Source organism: Saccopteryx bilineata, chromosome 3 (assembly GCF_036850765.1).
Source record: "Saccopteryx bilineata isolate mSacBil1 chromosome 3, mSacBil1_pri_phased_curated, whole genome shotgun sequence".
In the NCBI taxonomy this organism is placed as follows: domain Eukaryota; kingdom Metazoa; phylum Chordata; class Mammalia; order Chiroptera; family Emballonuridae; genus Saccopteryx; species Saccopteryx bilineata.
The window spans coordinates 272,260,809-272,282,563 of NC_089492.1; the positions used below are offsets into that span (position 1 = coordinate 272,260,809).

Sequence of the window (21,755 nt, forward strand, 5' to 3'; positions counted from 1 at the left end):
CCTCTCTCTCACTAAAAAAAATAATAATAAGAAGAAGAAGAGGCCCTGGCCCCGGGTAGCTAATGTTGGTTAGAGCATCATCCCAATATACCAGGTTGTGGGTTCAATTCCTGGTCAGGGCACATAAAAAAATCAACTAGTAAGTGCATAAGTAAGTGGAACAACAAATCCATGTTTCTCTTTCTTTCTCAAAAAAAATCCATTAAAAAAGAAAATTTATATAAGAAAAAATGTCTAACAAACATAAAAATTTAAATCGCACAATTGAATACTTTGAAAATTAAAACTAGTTACCATTTATCATCAAATGGAAAAAAGATTTCTTGGTCACACCCAGTTTTCGCAGTTGTGCTGGAAACCTCACAGCTGGTAGGAGTGAAAACTGGGACATTTTTGGAAGGCATTTGGCAATGCATGGCAGAAGTCTTAAAATAGTGCAAAAAATGCATACCCTTTGACTCAGCTGTTCCCTAGAACTTATTTGAAAGAATAATCATAGATGTCAACAAAGATTTAATTAAAAGCACTAGCATTGGAGGATTGTTGAGAAAAGCAAAAAATTGAGATCAAATTGAAAATCCCAAAGTAGCAGAATCAATTAAGTTATGGAAAAACCCATATGGTGAGATACAGATAGCAATTAGAATTCTCAATATTTAAATACCAGCTCTGCTAATTAGTATCTGTATAGCTCAAGGAAAGCTAATTAATCTCTTTGCACTTCAGTTTCCCTGGCGTGGTAGTTAAGTTGGTTAGAGCATCATCACGATATGCCAAGGTTGTGGGTCCAATCCTCGGTCAGGGAATATCTGAGACTCAACCAGTGAATGCATAGAAAAGTGAAACAACAAATCCATGGTTTTTGCCTGACCAGGCGGTGGCGCAATAGATAGAGCGTCGAACTGGAAAGCGGAAGACCCAGGTTCCAGACTCCGAGGTCGCCAGCTTGAGCACAGGCTCATCTGGCTTGAGCAAAAAACTCACCAGCTTAGACCCAAGGTCGCTGGCTCAAGCAAAGTGTTACTCGGTCGACTGAAGGCCCGCAGTCAAGGCACATATGAGAAAGCAATCAATGAACAACTAAGGTGTCACAACGAAAAAGTGATGATTGATGCTTCTCATCTCTCTCCATTCCTGTCTGTCCCTATCTATCCCTCTGTCTCTGAAAAAAAAAAAAAAATCCACAGTTTTTTCTCTCTCCCTAAAATTGATAAACAACAAAAAAAAATTTAATTACACATTTAAAAAATAATAAGAATATGGGTCTGTTGTAAAGATTAACATTAGCCTGACCAGGCGGTGGCGCAGTGGATAGAGCGTCAGACTGGGATGCAGAGGACCCAGGCTCGAGACCCCGAGTTCACGAGCTTGAGCGCTGGCTCATCTGGTTTGTACAAAAGCTCACCAGCTTGGAGCCAAGGTCGCTGGCTCCAGCAAGGGGTTACTAGGTCTGCTGAAGGCCCGTGGTCAAGGCACATATGAGAAAGCAATCAATGAACAACTAAGGTGTTTCAATGCGCAATGAAAAAAAACTAATGATTGATGCTTCTCATCTCTCTGTCCCTGTCTATCCCTCTCTTTGACTCTCTGTCTCTGAAAAAAAAAAAAAAAAGATTAACATTACCTAAAGCACTTTGGATAGCACTGACATATAAAAACTCAATAAATGAGTTTTTGTTTAATTTTATAGAAGGATACTATAGTCTAATGTCCTAGAAAGATGTTAATAATAAAAATAGGTTATAAACCAGTATGTACAGAATATTTTTAAAAATAAGTATTTCTGATATACAGAAGTTTACAAAAATAGACCACAAGGATCTATACCAAAATAGAAACACTACATCTCTTTTAATAGGATTACAAGTTATTTTTCTTATTTTTGTATTTAAACTTTTTTTCAATAACAAACATGCTACTTTTATGAGGTAAAAAGTATAATCTCTACTGAAATTAAAACTAGAAACTGTCATTTTTTTTTTCTCCAATCGGTAATGAATTAATTCCAAAGTAGCACAGTAATGGGGTAGAGTCAGAAATACAGACATTTCCCTTCAGTCTTTATTATCACACAATATGAGCTCAGCCTTATTTTACAAACCTCATACACAAATGACAAAACAATTAAGAGATTTTTCTTCCCAGAAGCTAATTTATCCCCATTTTCCCTCTTTAGGCAGAAGGATTATGAAGATTCTCCATGTTTTTCTGAGCCTTTAATTTAGAAAAGCTGTCGTAAAAGGGGAACTAGCCACATGAGGAAAACGGAAAAGAACCAATTAACTTTTCACCGTCCTCCTTCCTGAGGGAAGAGTGCCAGGCTGGCAGTCGGGCATTTATCATGTCTTCTTTGTAACAGGCGAAGACAGGCCCCAATGGCGGACGGACTGTCTTAGTCACATGAGCCGTTTGGGGTCTATTTTCTCTAGGTGAACTAGAGGTTTCAGCTGCTCTGCAAAGTTCCTCATGTCATCAGACACCATGTCCTGCCCAGCTGGTGCAACAACACTTAGTTCCACTAGATAGGAGAGTGACAAGGCCTCAGTGCTGTCTGTGTTCCCCGGCACCAGGAGACGGAAGATCTTGTACACCATAATCTTCATGATGCCCTTACGGAACAAGTGTCCCTTGGCTACAAACTCATGGTCCATGCGGAAGCCCATTTCCATCAGGAAGTCAGTGAGGTTCTCGGATGTTGCAATGTCCACGCAGTTTCGCACTAGGGCATGGCGGTTCTTGTCTCCCACTTCAGGCTGACCCAGGTAGCGTAGATGCCAGGGTGCCCCCGCCCTATCCATGGAGCGTCGGGCCCTTAGAACAAATGGACTGGCCTGCTGGCCTTTAAGGAGGAATACCATCTCATGGTCAAGGAAAGTCTCAGGTTCCATGTTGTCACACAAACCACGAAGGCGATGGATAAGGCTTTCCAGGCTGTGATCTAAAACGCTTCCTGGAGAAGGAAAAAGCACTGTTGAGTCCCATCTTCCATTCTGGGTAATGCAATTAGTAAAAGATTGAAAAAACTTAAGTGAACCAAACACTTATTTTTGTGTGTGTGTGTGTGGCAGAGACAGAGAGAGTCAGAGAGAGGGACAGATAGGGACAGACAGGAAGGGAGAGAGATGAGAAACATTAATTCTTCACTGCGGCTCCTTAGTTGTTCATTGATTGATTTCTCATATGTGCCTTGAGTGTGGGCCTTCAGCAGACCGAGTGACCCCTTGCTCGAGCCAGTGACCTTGGGCTCAAGCTGATGAGCTTTGCTCAAACCAGATGAGCCGGTGCTCAAGCTGGCGACCTCGGGGTCTCGAACCTGGGTCCTCCACATCCCAGTCCAATGCTCTATCCACTGCGCCACCACCTGGTTAGGCTGAACCAGACATTTAAGTGAAGTGTTTTGTAAAGCATACGTGTAGTGTAGTATATGAGAGGGGTCATACTGCCACAATATTGTATAACATTATAAGAAAGTTAATCCCTTTTTCTCATTTTTAGAGAGGAGAGAGAGAAAGAAAGAGGAGCAGGAAGCATCAACTCTCATATGTGCCTCGACCAGGCAAGACCAGGGTTTTGAATCAGCAACCTCAGTGTTCCCGGTCAATGCTTTATCCACTGTGGCTACCACAGGTCAGTTGGTACTAAGAAGTCTTCAGGCCTTCTCTAACAATATTAATCTCCAGCAGGCTTGGGGCTCAGATTTTTTTTTTTTTTAAATATTTTATTTATTGATTTTTAATTTTTTTTTTCATTTTTCCAAAGCTGGAAACGGGGAGGCAGTCAGACAGACTCCCGCATGCACCCGACCAGGATCCACCCAGCATGCCCACCGGGGGCGATGCTCTGCCCCTCTGGGGCATCGCTCTGTTGCATCCAGAGCCATTCAAGCGTCTGAGGCAGAGGCCACAGAGCCATCCTCAGCGCCTGGGCTATCTTTGCTCCAATGGAGCCTCGGCTGCGGGAGGGGAAGAGAGAGGCAGAAAGGAAGGAGAGGGGGAGGGGTGGAGAAGCAGATGGGCGCTTCTCCTGTGTGCCCTGGCTGGGAATCGAACCTGGGACTCCTGCACGCCAGGCCGACACTCTACCGCTAAGCCAACCAGCCAGGGCCAGGGGCTCAGATTTTTTAACAGGCACAAGTATCTATTTAGAATGCAATACTATTCTTTTTTTTTTTTTTTTTTTTTTAGATTTTATTTATTCATTTTAGAGAGAGGAGAGAAAGAGAGAGAAAGAGAGGTGAGGGAGGAGCAGGAAACGTCAACTCCCATATGTGCCTTGACCAGGCAAGCCCAGGGTTTTGAATCGGCAACCTCAGCATTTCCAGGTTGACGCTTTATCCACTGCGCCACCACAGGTCAGGCTACTCTTTTTTTTTTTTAATACTACTCTTTTGTTGTCCTTTATTTTCATAATTATCTTCTATTTCCAACAGCAAAAGTTTCCATTTATAGAAGAAATATGTTTCCTTTTTTATGTAATATATTTAAGTAAAGAGAAGGAACTGGCCCTGGCTGCTGACTCAGTGGTAGAGCATCGGTCTGGCGTGTGGAAGTCCCAGGTTCAATTCCCAGTCAGGGCACATAGGAGAAGTACCCATCTGCTTCTCCACCCTTCCCCCTCTCTCTTCTGTCTCTCTCTTCTCCTCCTACAGCCAAAGCTACATTGGAGCAAAGTTGGCCTGGGTGCTGAAGACGGCTCCATGGCCTCCGCCTCAGGTGCTAGAATGGCTTCAGCCGCAACAGAGCAACGCCCCAGATGGGCAGAGCATCATCCCCTGGTGAACATGCTGGGTGGATCCAGGTGGAGCACATGCGGGAGTCTGTCTGACTGCCTCCCCACTTCTAACTTCCGAAAAATACAAAAAAAAAAAGAAGGAACTGCTTCACAGAAATATACCAATCTCTGTTCTTATCTTATTTATCCTCCTGGCAACACTTGACATAGTTGTTACAGATCATACCCATTTCTCAATCTCTTCTTCCCTTAGCCTCTGGTACACAACACTCTCCTGGTTCCTCACCTAACTCACTGACCATTTTATTCTTAATTTTTTAAAATTTATTGATTTTAGTAACAGAAGCAGGAGGAAAGAAAGAGAGAGAGACAGACTGGAACATTAATCTGTTCCTGTATGTGCCCTGACTGGGGATCAAACAGGCAACCTCTGTGCTTCGATATGACGCTCTTAACCAACTGAGCTATCCAGCCAGGGCTGACCATTCATTTTAAGTCTTCTTTGCTGAGTCTTCCTTAAAGATTTTCCCTAAATATTCGAGGATCCTAGGACTCAGTCCTGGTCCTTCTCTCTCTTCCTTCCTAGGTGATCTAATTCAGTCCTGTGGCTTTAAATATCAGTTATGCCTGAGGACTCCACATTTATATCTCATGAACTACAGACTCATATGTCCAATTATGTACCCAACTTCTTCACTTAGATGTCTAATAGACATCTTCATCTCTTTTATTTTTTTAAAGATTTTATTTATTCAGTTTAGAGAGAAGAGAGAGAAGCAGGGGAGGAGCAGGAAGCATCAACTCCCATATGTGCCTTGACCAGGCAAGCCCAGGGCTTTGAACCAGTGACCTCAGCATTCTAGGTCTATGCTTTTTTTTTTTTTTTAAAGAGACAGAGAGAGAGTCAGAGAGAGGGATAGACAGGGACAGACAGACAGGAATGAAGAGATGAGAAGCATCAATCATCAGTGTTTTGTTGCACGTTGCAACACCTTAGTGTTCATTGATTGCTTTCTCATATGTGCCTTGACCGCGGGCCTTCAGCAGACTGAGTAACCCCTTGCTGGAGCCAGCGACCTTGGGTTCAAGCTGGTGAGCTTTTGCTCAAACCAGATGAGCCCGTGCTCAAGCTGGCAACCTTGGGGTCTCAAACCTGGGTCCTCTGCATCCCAGTCCGACGCTCTATCCACTGTGCCACCGCCTGGTCAGGCCCAGATCTATGCTTTATCCACTGCGCCACCATAGGTCAGGCTCTTCATCTTAATATGTTCAATATCAAATTGCTGATTTTTCCTTCACGATCTTAATCCCCTTCAGCCTTCCCCAACGTAAAGGGCAACTCTGCTTCCAGTTGCCCAAGCCAAAAGCCACAGATCATCTTGACTCCTTTCTTTCTCCCACATCCTACATCCAATCCAAATTTCTAAAATATATGCAGAATCCAACCACTTCTCACTCCCTCAATCTCTTCCACTTAGTCCAAGTCTCCTCCATTTCTTGCCTGATTTTGCAATACCCTGCTTCTACCTTTGCCTTCTTCTCTTCTCCATACAATAACCAAGATGTCTCTTTAGAATAAAAGGCAGATAGATAATGACAAACCTCTGCCAAGAACCCTCCAATGGCTTCCATGTCACTCAGAATAAATCCCAAAATCTTTACCATCATCTATATGGACCTATATATTGTCTTTGCTACCTGTCCAACGTAATTTCCTTCCACTATTCCCCCTAGATTACTCTCTCTGCAGCCACAGGGATCTTCCTGCTATTTCCTGGAAATGCCACATATTTAACAAAGTATTTCTCTTCATAGACTCTTCCCTTAGTCCCTATGCTTCGAATGTTTTTCTCTCAGATATCTGCATGTCTCACCCGGTCACTTTCTTTAGGTCTTTGCTTGTGTCATATTATCAGAGAGATCTTTCTAATCACCCTAAATAAAATAGCGTATTTTGCCTGCCCTGTGGTGATGCAGTGGATAAAGTGTCAACCTAGAATGGTGAGGTCACTGGTTTGAAACCCTGGGCCTGCCTGGTCAAGGCACATACAGGAAGCAACTACTACAAGTTGATACTTCCTGCTTCGTCCCCATTTCTCCCTCTCCCTCTCTAAAAATCAATAAATAAAAATCGAGCCTGACCAGGCGGTGGCGCAGTGGATAGAGTGTCGGACTGGGATGCGGAAGTACCCAGGTTCGAGACTCCGAGGTCGCGCGCGGGCTCATCTGGCTTGAGCAAAGAGCTCGCCAGCTTGGACCCAAGGTCGCTGGCTCCAGCAAGGGGTTACTCGGTCTGCTGAAGGCCCACGGTCAAGGCACATGTGAGAAAGCAATCAATGAACAACTAAGAAGTCGCAACGCGCAACGAGAAACTGATGATTGATGCTTCTCATCTCTCTCTGTTCCTGTCTGTCCCTGTCTATCTCTGCCTCTGTAAAAAAAAAAAAAAAAAAAAAAAATCGAAAAAAAAGAAAATAGCATATTTACCTCAAATCTCTTTCCATTTCCCTGCTTTTTCTTTTTTATTTTTGACAGAGACAGAGAGAGAGAGTCAGAGATAGGGACAGAGAGACAGGAAGGGAGAGAGATGAGAAGCATCATTTCTTTGTGGCTGCACCTTAGTTGTTCATTGATTGCTTTCTCAAATGTGCCTTGAGCAGGGGCTACAGCAGACCGAGTTATCCCTTGCTCAAGCCAGCGACCTTGGGCTCAGGCCAGTGACCTCTGGGCTCAAGCCAGCGACCATGGGGTCATGTCTATAATTCCACATTCAAGCCAGCAACCCCATGTTCAAGCCAATGACTTTGGGGTTTCAAACGTGGGTCTTCCACATCCCGGTCTGATGCTCTATCCATTGTGCCACTGCCGAGTCAGGCCCTGCTTTATTTTTCTTTAGCACTATCGCCTCTATTTTTCAGTCATCCTTAAATATATTAATTTTTAGTTACCTTTCTTCCTCCACTGCTTATACTCCAATTCTAGGGACATATTAAATATTTATTGAATAAATCTGTTGAAGAAAAGAAAGCTATACTAATGTAACTATGGGAACTATTTATAGTATGACTCACTTGAATAAATTTTTGGAAATGGGTAGCGTTGGAGAAAAAGCCACAGATCAGGTCCCAGTAATCATAGGAGAGGAGATCATGGGAGCAGGGAATGGGTCCTATATACAATACAATGTATCTTACATTCAGGACAGTGTCAGAAAAGTGTCTGTTCATTCTGCAAACATTTCATGAGCTTTTAGCTCATGTAACATATACTTACTAAATGCTGTGCCAGACACTATACGAAGAAGTAGGGGACCCTGCCTTCACAGAGACTATAGTTTAGTGGAGGAAATAAAAAATAAATAAGTAAACAAATAAACAGAAACAAAAAATAATAAAAGAGAAATAAGATAGAGAACAACTGGTGGGGGTGGATACGAGGAGACCTCTCTTAGGGGTTAGAGTAGTCAAAGAAGGTCTCTCTAAGAAAATGACAACTGAGCCTGACCAGGTGGTGGCGCAGTGGATAGAGCGTTGGACTGGGATGCGGAGGACCCAGGTTCGAGACCCCGAGGTCACCAGCTTAAGTACGAGCTCATCTGGTTTGAGCAAAAAGCTCACCAGCTTGGACCCAAGTTCGCTGGCTCGAGCAAGGGGTTACTCAGTCTGCTGAAGGCCCGCAGTCAAGGCACATATGAGAAAGCAATCAATGAACAACTAAGGTGTTGCAATACACAATGAAAAACTAATGATTGATGCTTCTCATCTCTCCGTTCCTGTCTATCTGTCCCTGTCTATCCCTCTCTCTGACTCTCTCTTGTCTCTGGAAAAAAAAAAAAAAGAAAATGACAACTGAGCTGAGACTGGAAGGACAAAATTGAGATGATTATTTGAAAAGCTGGAAAAAAGTATTGAGACAGAAGGATCATCAAATGCAAAGGCACAGAGGCAGAAAAAAGGGCTGCGGAATTCAAGGAAATGAAAGAATGGCAGTGTGGCTGAAGTGCCGTGAGATGGAAGACGGTACTGAAATGAGGATGCGGCACAGGCCAAACACAGGCCTAACACACAGTCCACGGGAGAGGCTGTGTTTTATTCTAAAGTTATTGGGCAGCGATTAGTTTCACACTTTATTCTCCACACAAAAGAGAAGAACATGACTACATTTACATTTTAAAAAATCATTCCAGCCTGACCAGGCGGTGGCGCAGCAGATAGAGTGTCAAACTGGGATGCGGAGGACCGAGGTTCAAGACCCCGAGGTCGCCAGCTTGAGCGCAGGATCATCTGGTTTGAGCAAGGCTCATCAGCTTGGACCCAAGGTCGCTGGCTTGAGCAAGGGGCTACTCAGTCTGCTGAAGGCCTACGGTCAAGGCACATATGAGAAAGCAATCAATGAACAACTAAGGTGTCGCAACGAAAAACTGATGATTGATGCTTCTCATCTCTCTCAGTTCCTGTCTGTCTGTCCCTGTCTATCCCTCTCTCTGACTCTCTGTCTCTGTAAATAAATAAATAAATAAATATCTTAAAAAAAAAAGGAAAAGAAATACATCCTTGTTTTTTTGAGATGTATACTGAAGTGCCCAGAGGTAACATGTTAGGAGGTCTAAAATTTTCTTTTCTTTTTAAGATTTACTGCAACGTTTATTACTGTGTGTTCTTCCTTAGACACTTCCCCATATGCAGATGGCACGGTATGCCAGGACCTTCCAGCATCATCCACATTCTCTCCCATCTTTATTTTTTAATTTTTTTAAAATTTTAACTTGTGTTTACATAGATTCAAGTGTCCCACCGAATATATCATCCCCCATCCCCGTGTTCCCCTTGGCCCCTGCCCCCATTGCCTTCCCCCTTCCCTTCAGGATTTGCTGTCCTATTCTCTATAATGCTATGTTATGTTTATATAATTTCACTAATCTCTTTCCCTTCTCTGATCCCATCTTCTCTTCCACTTTTCCTCTAACTGCTTAGTTTTCTTTAAAAAAAAAGAAAAAACAGTGTAGCCTATGGTGATGCAGTGATAAAGTGTTGACCTGTAATGCTAAGGTCACCAGTTTGAAACCCTGGGCTTGACCAGTCAAGGCACATATGGGAGTTGATACTTCCTGCTCCTCCCCCTCTTTTCTCTCTAAAAATGAAAAAAAAAAAAAATGCTTGAACTGTGGTGGTACAGTGGATAAAGAATTGACCTAAAATGGTAAGGTCGCTGGTTCAAAACCCCGGGCTTGCCCAGTCAAGGCACATACAAGAAGCAACTACAAGCTGATGCTTCCCACTCTTCACCCCTGTCCTCTCACTTTCTCTCTCCCCTGTCTAAAATCAATAAATACAATCTTAAAAATAAAATAAATTTTAAAAAATTTAAAAAGCAAAAGAAAGTGAAGCAAATATGGCAAAATGATAGAAACTGAAATCTAGATGATGGAAATGGAGTGGTCACTATATTAGTTTATATTTTCTTTTTTTTTAAATTTTAATGATTTTTTTAGAGAAACAAGAGAGAGAGAAAGGGATGAGGGTGGAAGGGGGACGGAGCAGGAAGCAACAACTTATGGTTGCTTTCCCTATGTGCCCTGACCAGACAAGGCCAGGATTTTGAAATGGCAATCTAGCATTCCAGGTTGATGCTTTATCCTCTGTACCACTGGTCAGGCTATTCTCTTTATGTTTGAATTTTTTTTGTGTGTGTGTGTGTGACAAAGACAGAGAGAGTCAGAGAGAGGGACAGATAGGGACAGACAGACAGGAAGGGAGAGAGATGAGAAGCATCAATTCTTTGTTGTGGCACCTTAGTTGTTCATTGATTGCTTTCTCAAATGTGCCTTGACCCAGGGGCTATAGCAGAGTGAGTGACCCCTTGCTTGAGCCAGTGACCTTGGGCGCAAGCTGGTGAGCTTTGCTCAAACCAGATGAGCCCGCGCTCAAGCTGGTGACATCGGAGTCTCGAACCTGGGTCCTTTGCATCCCAGTCCAACACTCTATCCACTGCGCCACTGCCTGGTCAGGCTATGTTTGAATTTTATTATTTTTTTTTACAGAGACAGAGAGAGAGTCAGAGAGAGGGAGAGACAGGGACAGACAGACAGGAACGGAGAGAGATGAGAAGCATCAATCATTAGTTTTTCATTGTGACACCTTAGTTGTTCATTGATTGCTTTCTCATATGTGTCTTGACCACGGGCCTTCAGCAGACTGAGTAACCCCTTGCTCAAGCCAGCGACCTTGGGTCCAAGCTGATGAGCTTTTGCTCAAACCAGATGAGCCTGTGCTCAAGCTGGCGACCTCGGGGTCTTGAACCTGGGTCCTTCGCATCCCAGTCCAACGCTCTATCCACTGCACCACCGCCTGGTCAGGGTATGTTTGAATTTTTAATAATAAAACAAGTTTCGGCTCTGGACAGTGGCTCAATGGATAGCAAGTCGGCCTGGCATATGGACGTCCTGGGTTTGATTCCCAGTCAGGACACATAGGAGAGGTGACAATCAGCTTCTCTCCTCCTCCCTCTCCCTTTTCTCTCCCTCTTAGCCCTCCTACAGCCAATGACTCATTGGTTTGAGCATGGCCCAGGTGCTGAGGTTAGCTCTGTTGGAGTGCATCAGCTTCAGGTGCTAAAAATAGCTTGGTATCGGAGCATTGGCCCCAGATGGGGCTGCTGGGTGGACCCGGTCTGGGTGAATGTGGAAGTCTGCCTATTTCCCCTCCTCTCACCTAAAATAGATAGATAGATAGATAGATAAATAAATGTAAAACAACTTTTAAAAAGAAGACTAGCTGTTCTATGAGAAGAGACTTGTTCAGGCCCTGGCCAGAAAGCTCAGTTGCTCAGTGTCATCCAATATGCTAATGTTGCAGGTTAGATTCCCAGTCAACACACATAGAAGAATCAATCAATGAATACATAAATAAGTGAAACAACATATCTATGTTTCTTTCTTTCTCTCTGGTTCCACTCTTTCTTTCTCTAAAATCAATAAATAAAAATTTAAAAAAAAGAAGAGACATGATCAGAAGTGCAAAGAAGGCAAGAGCATGCTAAAGTAGTTCAGTCAAAGGATGATAAACCAGAGTGTGGTACTGCAGGTGAAGAAAAGACATTTAAAATATATTTTGTAGCCTGACCAGGAGGTGGCACAGAGGATAGAGTGTTGACCTAGGACGCTGAGGACACTTTTTTGAAACCCTGAGGTCACTGGCTTGAGCTCTGGGTTGCTGGCTTGAGCTGGGATCATAGACATCTCATGAATGCTGGCTTGAGCTCAAAAATCACTGGCTTGAAGCTCAAGGTCGCTGGCTTGAGCAAGGGGTCACTGGCTCAGTTAGAGCCCCTAGTCAAGGCACATATGAGAAAGCAATCAACGAACAACTAAAGTGCTGCAGCAACAAGTTGATACTTCTCATCTCTCTTCCTTTTTGTCTGTCCCTGTCTGTCTCTCTCGCATGCATGCTAAATTAATTAATTAATTAATTAAAGAAATAGATATTTTGGAAATAAAATGAATAGGACTTAGGGATAAACTAGATGTGGGATAAAGTAAAAAAATGGAGATTGACTCCTGAATGCTTGGCTTGAGCAACTGGTGAATGACAGTGGCACTTAACTGAGATGAGAAAAGACTGAAGGAAGGGCAGCTTAGGAATTAAAATAGCCTGTTTCATTCCTCTGAAGTTACTAAATAAATTATCTTAATTAAAGCCTAAACTCTTCCACTAAATATATGACCTTCTGAAATCATTACCCTTTTTGGGTCTTGAGTTTTCTCATCTGGGCAAGTTACTTTACCTTTGTCTCCTGATCTGTAAGATGAAGCTAATAATAGTATTGTAGAATTATCATGTAATCCAGTAAGCCCACTTTCAGGTATATATCCAAAATAATTCAAAGCAGAATCTTAAAGGCATATGTGTACACTCATGTTGAATGCAATATTATTCACAACAACCAAGAGGTGGAGGCAACCCAAATGTACATCGGCAGATGAACTGATAAAGAAATGTGGTATGATCTGACTAGGTGGTGGTGCAGTGGATGGAGCATCAGATTGGGACATGGACGACCCAGGTTCGAAACCCTGAGGTCGCTGGCTTGAGTGCGGGCTCATCTTGCTTGAGCATGGGCTCACCAGCTTGAGCGTGAGATCGCTGGCTTGAGTGTGGGATCATGGACATGACCCCATGGTGACTGACTTGAGCCCAGGGGTCACTGGCTTGAAGCCCAAGGTTGCTAGCATGAGCCCAAGGTTGCTGGCTTGAGCAGGGGTCACTCATTCTGCTGTAGCCCTCCAGTCAAGGTACGTATGAGAAAGCACTCAATGAATAACTATGGAGCTGCAACAAAGAGCCCCAACGAAGAATTGATTCTTCTCATTTCTCTCCCTTCTGGTCTGTTTGTCCTTATCTGTCTCTCTCTCTCTGTCTCTCTTTCTCTTGTCTCTGTCACACACACACACACACACACACACACACACACACACACACACATACACACACACACATACACACACAAAAGAAATGTGGTATGTACATATACAATAATGGAAAATTATCCAGCCTTAAATAAGGAGATCCTGTCACATGTTACAAATATGGATAGACCTCGAGTACATTATACTAAGTGAAATGTCAGTCATAAAAACAAAAACTGTATGATTCCACTCATGTGAGATATCTATCTAAAGTGTCAAAATCAGAAACAGAAAGTAGAAAGGTGGTTGCCAAAGGCTGGGGGAAGGAGGAAGGGGAATTTGGGTTTAATGGGTGCAGTTCTGCAAGATGAAAAAGTTCTAGAGATTGGCTATACCAATGTGAATATAACAACACTACTTAAAAATGTTTAAGATGGTGGGCCCTGGCCCATTGGCTCAGTGGTAGAGCGTCAGCCTGGCATGTGGATGTCCCAGATTCAATTCCCAGTCAGGGCACACAGGAGAAGTACCCATCTGCTTCTCCACCACTCCCCCTCTCACTTCTCTGTCTCTCTCTTTCTATTCCCCTCCTGCAGCCATGGATTGATTGGAGCAAGTTGGCCCCTGTGCTGAGGATGACTCCATGGCCTCCACCTTAGGCTCTAAGAAGAGCTTGGTTGCTGAGCAACGGAGCAAAGCCCCAGATGGACAGAGCACTGCCCTTTACTGGGTTTGTCAGGTGGATCTGGTGGGGCGCATATGGGAGTCTGTCTCTGCCTCCACTCTAACTGAATAGAAGAAAAAAATGGTAATTTAATTTTATGCATTTGTGACCATGATTAAGAGTAAAATTTTTTTTTTAAAGTTATCTATTGGATGTTAGAAATTATGTAGGCTGCCTTTGTATAACAGCTTCTCATCTCCACAGGTGAACAGAAAAGGGGAAAACAAGCTCCCTCGTTTACTTACCCTGCAGCAGGTACTCCATCATGTTAATAGTGCCTCCAGTGACAGGCATCATGGTGACAGGAGGTGCCTCCATAGTGTCTGGTTAAGTTAAATAACTTAGACTGGACTAGGAGTCCCCAGTCGAGTAAAACACAGGATACACCTGGAGAAGAGTTACATTTGTTAATATATCAGAGTCATGGAGACACCAGATATGCTTTTGTCATTGTCCTTGACATTAAAAGATTCATTCATCCATTCAAAACTTTTTGAGTTACTGCTTTGGCCAATTTCAGGAACTGATGATACAGATATACAATGGAGACCTGATCATGGAGTTACAGTACAATACTCTAGTCTCAAGGTCTGAAACCTCTAACATTTTAAAACATTTTATTTTAGAGAAGGAAACATTGATTTATTTTTCCACTTATTTATGCATTCATTGATTCTTGTATGTGCCCTGACCAGAGATTCGAACCCACAACCTTGGCAAGTCAGGATGACACTCTAACCACCAACTGAGCAAGGGCATTTCTGTGCAATCTTGAGGAAGTCATCAAACTTCTCACTCTGGAATTCAATGTCTTATTATCTGGGGCCAATGATATCTAAAAAACCCAAGGCTTTGTGGCTGAAATGATAACATTCAAAAGAACTGAATGGTGACTTAAGGGGCACCCTTCAACTTATAGATGAAGATATTGAGACTCGGAGAGGGACCCAAGGACACACAACAAATAGTGGCAGAGGCTGGAGCATACAACAATCTAGGCCTTCCGCCTCTCCCAGGCTGCCTTTTAAAGCGAGCCAGGCAAAAGCTGTTCTTTCAGGATGGTATAGGTCCTCCTAAGCCAGCACCGAGAACACGTACCCACTTACACCAGAAACACACCTCCCCGCGCCCTGTAGCCTCTTCTCGCAAAGTGGGCAGTTATATTCACCCAAGCACTTCGGAGATTTTGAGAGACAAGTAGCCCCTAACTAAAGTTAAAGCCCTCCACACGCCCTCCGCACACCCTCCGCACAGTGCAATACTTCCTCTTCCTTTTCCAGCTTCCGGCAAAAAGCCGAAGTCGCGCAAACCTCTCATTTCCGTCCCGCAATGTAAGGGTGCCGAGAGGGATTAAAACTTTCTCTTGTTCCAGTAAGCAGAAGCGCATGCGCAAGGTGCGATGCTGCTGTGAAAGATGGCGGCCTGCTTTGAAGCGTTCTTTGGGGCGTTACTGGCGGCCGGGAGGGGGCCGGGAGGGGATGTTTACGTCATGGGCCATCCTCCCGGAAAATATTTATTTTTTTCCAGTTTCGACAACCTGGAGATGTTTTTGTCTGGGAAATTTCTTGGAACTGATGAGGGTAAAGAGAGCTTGGAGCAGGAAGTTGCCGAAAAAAGAGCAGACACTTATAAAACATTTTTTGTTGGGTACCCGAAGGTGAAACTGGAAGACCCTCCTTTACTGCTTCGCATAATATTATGAACAACTAGGGAGCTCAGCAATATACGTAGTATTTGTTCACTTTGCTGTGCATATTTTACTTCAATTTTAAAGTACAGGGAAATAAGTAAATACAAGGAATACTGAACCCTGCTTACCTGTCAAGCATATAAGATATGGACGAAGTGGGCACTAGAAGTCGGTCAGTGAGGCAGTCTCTTGCAGACCAATTTAAGGGAACACCAAAAATCTCAGTAGTCAAGATAAATAATGTTTTAATGCAATATTTAAAAATTTTAATACAAAAGAAACCTTAAACAAAATACCAAAAATGTAAAACTGATTTTTATAGCAGCCCTATGAACCAAGTACAGTTATTACTGTAATTTTACTGATGGGTAAAGTTAGGCAACGAGACCTTAAATAGCATGCAAGGGGCTTCTGGGCGGCTAGTTCTGTTGGTTAGAGCATGGACTGTCATGCTAAGGTTACGAGTTTGATCCCAACTCAGCAACTCAGGGTACATAACAGGAATCAATCAATGACGGCTGAATAAATGGAATAAAAAAAATCAATGTTTCTCTGTCCTTCTCAATCTCTGTCTAAAAAAAAAAAATTAAAAATACATGCAAGGGGCCCTGGCCAGTTGGCTCAGCGGTAGAGCGTCGGCCTGGCGCGCGGGGGACCCGGGTTCGATTCCCGGCCAGGGCACATAGGAGAAGCGCCCATTTGCTTCTCCACCCCCCACCCCCTCCTTCCTCTCTGTCTCTCTCTTCCCCTCCTGCAGCCAAGGCTCCATTGGAGCAAAGATGGCCCGGGCGCTGGGGATGGCTCCTTGGCCTCTGCCCCAGGCGCTAGAGTGGCTCTGGTCTCGGCAGAGCGACGCCCCGGAGGGGCAGAGCATCGCCCCCTGGTGGGTGTGCCGGGTGGATCCCGGTCAGGCGCATGCGGGAGTCTGTCTGACTATCTCTGTTTCCAGATTCAGAAAAAAAAAAAAAAAATACATGCAAGGGAGTGGAGAGGTGAGGATACAGATCTAAGCCACTGACTTCAGAGCCTACCTCTCTTATTACTTCACAAAATTGCCACTTCTAGCTCTAGTTTCCCCACTATAACCTATACTACTTCCCATTCACTTACTTTTTTTTGTATTTTTTTGAAGTTGGAAACAGGGAGGCAATCAGACAGACTCCCGCATGTGCCCAACCGGGATCCACCCGGCATGCCCACCAGGGGGTGATGCTCTGCCCATCTTGGGGCGTAGCTCTGTTGCAACCAGAGCCATTTCAGCACCTGAGGCAGAGGCCACAGAGCCATCCTCAGCGCCCTGGCCAACTTTGCTCCAGTGGAGCCTTGGCTTCAGGAGGGGAAGAGAGAGACAGAGAGGAAAGAGAGGGGGAGGGGTGGAGAAGCAGATGGGCGCCTCTCCTGTGTGCCCTGGCCCGGAATCGAACCAGGGACTCCAGCACACCAGGCCGACGCTCCACCACTGAGCAAACCAGCCAGGGCCCCATTCACTTACTTTTTAAAATTGAATATTTCTTGAAAGTCTATTATGTTTTAGACATTTTATTAGCTGTTGACTTTGCTCTCGAAAGAGTTTATAGGCAAATTGTGGCAATCAGAGAATTAAAGGAAACAGTACCATGTGATTTGATTCAATGGGACATAAACAGCTCACCTGCTTCAAAAGCAGTCAGGACACTTGATCCGTCTTAGAGGCATAAGAGAAGGATTACCAGAAAAGGTAATTAATGCCCAAAGAACAATAGATGTCAGCCAGATAAAGAAAGGAGAAAAAGGAATTCCAGATAATGGGAACATGTACAAAAGGTCACTGAGTTAAGTAGAATTAAGATACAGAATTTGAAGTTGGGAAGGGTAAGAAATGTCTGGAGAACAGGTGGGGCCCAGATCCTGAAGGACTTTGCATGGCCAACCAAAAGCACAGATATGAGCTTTAAAAAGATCACTCTTTCCTGACCAGGTGGTGGCACTGTGGCTAGAGCTATGGTCTGGGACACTGAGGACCCAGGTTTGAAACCCTGAGGTCACCAGCTTGAGTGTGGGGTCACCGGCTTGAGCGTGGGATCATAGACATGAGCCCCACGATTGCTGGCTTGAGCCTAAGGTTGCTGTCTTGAGCAAGGGGTCACTGGTTCAGCTGGAGCCCCCCTAGTCAAGGCACATGTGAGAAGCAATCAATGAACAGCTATGGTGCCACAACTATGAGTTGATGCTTCTCATCTCTCTCCCTTTCTGTCTGTCTGTCTGTCTCTCTCTCTCTCACACACACACACAAAAATCACTCTGGTTACATTGTGGAGAAAATCTTGAGGAAGGACAGCTTGGAGAACGACCAGTTAGGAGCTTTGGCACAGCTGTGAGATAACTGCAGAAGGAAAGACAGATTTTAAAATATAAAAGAGAGTGAGTAACCAGAGATAAAGATAGGGAGGAGTCACAAATGCCTAGATTTTTATCTTGGGTGGCCATGGTAGTGCCTTTCTGTGCTAGATAACATTGCAGTGTAGGTGAGGCAAGAAAGATGAGTTCACATGTAGATAACATTGAGCATGAGGTGTTTATGGGACACCCAAGTGGCAGTGGCAAGCTGGAGTTCAGAGGAGCGAGAGCTGGGCTAGAGATAGAGATTTCATAGTCAGGGCTTCATAGATGGTAGCTGAAGGTGTGAGAATGAGATCATCCTGGAAGAGTATAAGTAGGAAGAGAAGATAGCTAAGACCTGGATCTTGCATGCGACTCTGCATATACCAGGGCTTAGGGTGTGCCTCCTAATCAGCCTGGTGGTTCACAGTATTAGACAGAGTGATGAACTCCTAATGGTGTAATTAATGATTGGAAGAGGCTGTAAAATTGCTGGGCTCTCTTTTTCTATTCAGACACTAACTTCAGAATGGAAACTTCAGCCTGACCAGGTGGTGGCACAGTGGATAGAGTGTTGGCCTGGGATGCTGAGGTCCCACAACGAAGAATTGATGCTTCTCATCTCTCTTCCTTCCTGCCTGCCTGCCTGTCTGTCTGTCTGTTTCTCTTTCAATCTCTCTCTCTCTCTCTCTCAAAAAAAAAAAAAAAAAAAAAAAAGAACGAGAACTTCAGTGAATTATGAGTCCTTTGAGGCACCATAGTATTTTACTCAAATCTAGCATTTGAAGTAGGTTAAATTTAAAAAATGATAGACAGAAAATGGATGAACAATATGGTAAAATTTGGACAAGGCCTAGTAGTTTTAGTGATAAATTTCTCTGATAAGGATGTGAGGTCTGGAGCTTAGAATGGGGCTCACTCTGTCCTTTGCCACTACCCAGCTGTGCAACCTTGAGCAATTCACTTTTCTTCTCTGAGTCTCAGCTTCCTTTTTTTGTAAAATAGAGATTAAAAAAACTTTCTAAGGCAGAGGTTGCAAAAATAAAATGACGTTTATGAAACACAGCATAGTTCCTGGCCTGTAAGCAATCAATACATGGTAGCTATTATTATTAATATATTTTATATCTTTTAATTCAGCAAATACATTCTATCTTATTGAAAATATTTTGTACCTCCCTGGATAGATTGTAAACATCTTAGAATGGAGGAATCATGTATGTTCTTTATGTGAATGTTTTAGCTCAGGCTAATATAACAAAATACCACAAACTGGTGGATTATAAATGACAGAAATTTATTTATTTATTTATTTATTTTAATTTTTTTTTTTTAGATTTAATTTATTTATTTTTATAGAGAGGAGAGAGAGAGAGAGAAAGAGAGTGGAGGGGGGAGGAGCAGGAATCATCAACTTCCATATGTGCCTTGACCAGGCAAGCCCAGGGTTTTGAACTGGTGACCTCAGCGTTCCAGGTCGATGCTTTATCCACTGCGCCACCACAGGTCAGGCCAGAAATTTATTTTTTTACAGTTCTGGAGGCTGGTAGTCTGAGATTCCTTCCTTCTGGTCTCTGCCCAAATTTTTATTAGAAAGGCCTTCCCTTACCACCTACAGTGTGTCTGTAAAGTCATGGTGCACTTTTGACCAGTCACAGGAAAGCGACGAAAGACGATAGAAATGTGAAATCTGCACCAAATAAAAGAAAAACTCTCCCAGTTTCATACCTATTCAGTGCAGTTCGATGTGGGCTCACGCACAGATTTTTTAGGGCTCCTTAGGTAGCTATCCCGTATAGCCTCTACAGACTCGTCACTGACTGATGGCCTACCAGAACAGGGTTTCTCCACCAAACTGTGGGTTTCCTTCAACTGCTTATCCCACCAAGTAATGTTATTCCTATGTGGTGGTGCTTCGTTATAAACGCGCTGATATTCACGTTGCACTTTGGTCACGGATTCGAATTTAGCGAGCCACAGAACACACTGAACTTTCCTCTGTACCGTCCACATCTTGACTGGCATGGCCGTGGGCTGCTCCACTGTATACACGGTGTTACGTCATCATCTGCACATGTGCACATGCTGCCACATCATCCTACAGAAAGTGGGAGGGTTTTCCTTTTATTTGGTGCAGATTTCACATTTCTATCGTCTTTTGTCGCTTTCCTGTGACCAGTCAAAAGTGCACCATGACTTTACGGACACACTGTATTTCAAATTGCAATCCGCTGTCTGACTTGGCCCCACCCCTCAAACTCTGCTGTATTTTTCTTTATAAATTAGGTGACACAATACCTACTTACCAGGGGCTTTGTTTTATTCACTGCAATATCTCCAGCTACTGGAATGATGCCTGACACAGTGTAGGCACTTGATAAATACTGTTTTTGTTGAGAGAATAACAGAAGTTAGCAAAGGGGTTATTAAATAATTTTCTTTGCCTCCTATATTTAGTTAGCACTGAATTCAGGGTTGGAACCTAAGTCCTTCACTTCCAGGCAGGGGATATTGCACCTGTCCTCTAGGTAAGTGCTGTACAGCATAGCAGCCATGAGCCCTACGTGGTGATTAACCACTTGAAATGTGACTAGTTTCAATTGAGATTTTGTACACTTACTATGCAAAGAGGAATGTGAAGTAGCCCAATAATTTTTTATATTGACTACATGTTGAAATGATATTTTGGATATTTGGGGTTTGATAAAATATATTATTAAATTTAATTTCACCTGTTTCTTGTTACCTTTTTTTTAATGTGGCTCCTAGAATACTTAAAATTACATATGTGGTTAACAATATATTTCTTTTGGACGGCACTGGTCTAGATTTAAAAGTGTGGAATGAGAGCCAAATAGAACGAGGTTTGAATCCTGTCCACTGATTACATGGCTTTAGGCAAGTTATTTCACTTCTTAGGCCTTTGGCAATGTGTGGCACATACTGTATGTTGGAGGTGTGCCATGAATCAGAGTCATAATTAGGAGAATGGTTTAGGAACTGAGGAATGTTTAATTTGGAAAAGACTTGAAAATGGGGGAACATACATTTATCTTCAAGTATATAAGATTATAACAATGCCAACAAGGAGAGAGGGGAGAGAAAGAAAAGAAGAGTATCTTATATTTAGTGAGCAACAGGTGCCAGATTCTTTATACATATTTATCTTATTTAAATCTCATGACAATATGTGCTTCAACTCACTTAACAGAAGAGGAAGCAGAAGTTAAGTTACTTGCTAATAAGTGGCAGAGTCAGGATTAAAACCTAAATCTGCCTGCCTTCAGAGACTTTGTTTACTGTCCTAAGCCACTCTCCCTCCTAAGAAAATTGGACTTATTTTGTGTAGTTCCAGAAGACAGGGCTAGAAATGCTGGTTGGAAATGGGAGACAGATTTCAGCTTCATGTGAGGAACAACTGATCACAGTGATGGTATCCAGTGATGGAAAGGATGAGAAGTAAACTAGTTCCAGTGGAAATATTAAAGGAGAGATGATGGTAGAAAGAATTCTTGCCTGGAATGGAAAACTGCACTATTACATTGCCTCAGTTCTTAGACAACATCCAGTCTAAGTTCCAGCATTTACTTAATAACAGAGTTCCAGGCAATTGAGAAACATCTCCATGTACATTAGACAGAGTGACACATTATAAGTGACGTATTATAAGACAAAGCCTAATAAACATGGACACAAAGTACATGTTAGAGTTGAAAAAATATGGTAGTTGAATCTTTCATAATTCATAGAGATACCTAGCCTTAGTAATTCTTAACCTTTAGATTTTTTTCCTGTTATGAAAATGACAGCATCATTATAAATAGTAACCACCAAGAGCAAACACCCGA

At 43.1% G+C, this 21,755-nt stretch overlaps 1 protein-coding gene across 7 annotated transcripts; it reads right to left on the reverse strand.

The window, feature by feature from the left end:
* Nucleotides 1–2,039: 2,039 nt before the first annotated feature.
* On the reverse strand, nucleotides 2,040–15,258 carry MED18 (mediator complex subunit 18). Of its 7 annotated transcripts, none has more exons than XM_066269938.1 (3): nucleotides 15,122–15,258; nucleotides 14,105–14,246; nucleotides 2,040–2,950 (listed from the first exon to the last, which is right to left on the reverse strand). In XM_066269938.1, exons 2-3 carry the CDS (start codon nucleotides 14,175–14,177, stop codon nucleotides 2,397–2,399), a joined length of 627 nt encoding a protein of 208 aa, XP_066126035.1. In that variant the 5' UTR covers nucleotides 14,178–14,246; nucleotides 15,122–15,258; the 3' UTR covers nucleotides 2,040–2,396. The 7 variants fall into 7 exon arrangements, with proteins under 7 accessions (XP_066126035.1, XP_066126030.1, XP_066126032.1 ...); XM_066269933.1 differs by having other exon boundaries at nucleotides 15,112–15,258; XM_066269935.1 differs by having other exon boundaries at nucleotides 15,103–15,258.
* Nucleotides 15,259–21,755: the final 6,497 nt, after the last annotated feature.

Bases quoted from the DNA above. Each gene is read 5' to 3' on its own strand.
- MED18 (XM_066269938.1), bottom strand. From the start codon at position 14,177: ATGGAGGCACCTCCTGTCACCATGATGCCTGTCACTGGAGGCACTATT. The intron at 2,951-14,104 runs GTAAGTAAACGA...TTCCTTCTCCAG, and splicing joins GATGGAGTACCTGCTGCAGG to GAAGCGTTTTAGATCACAGC.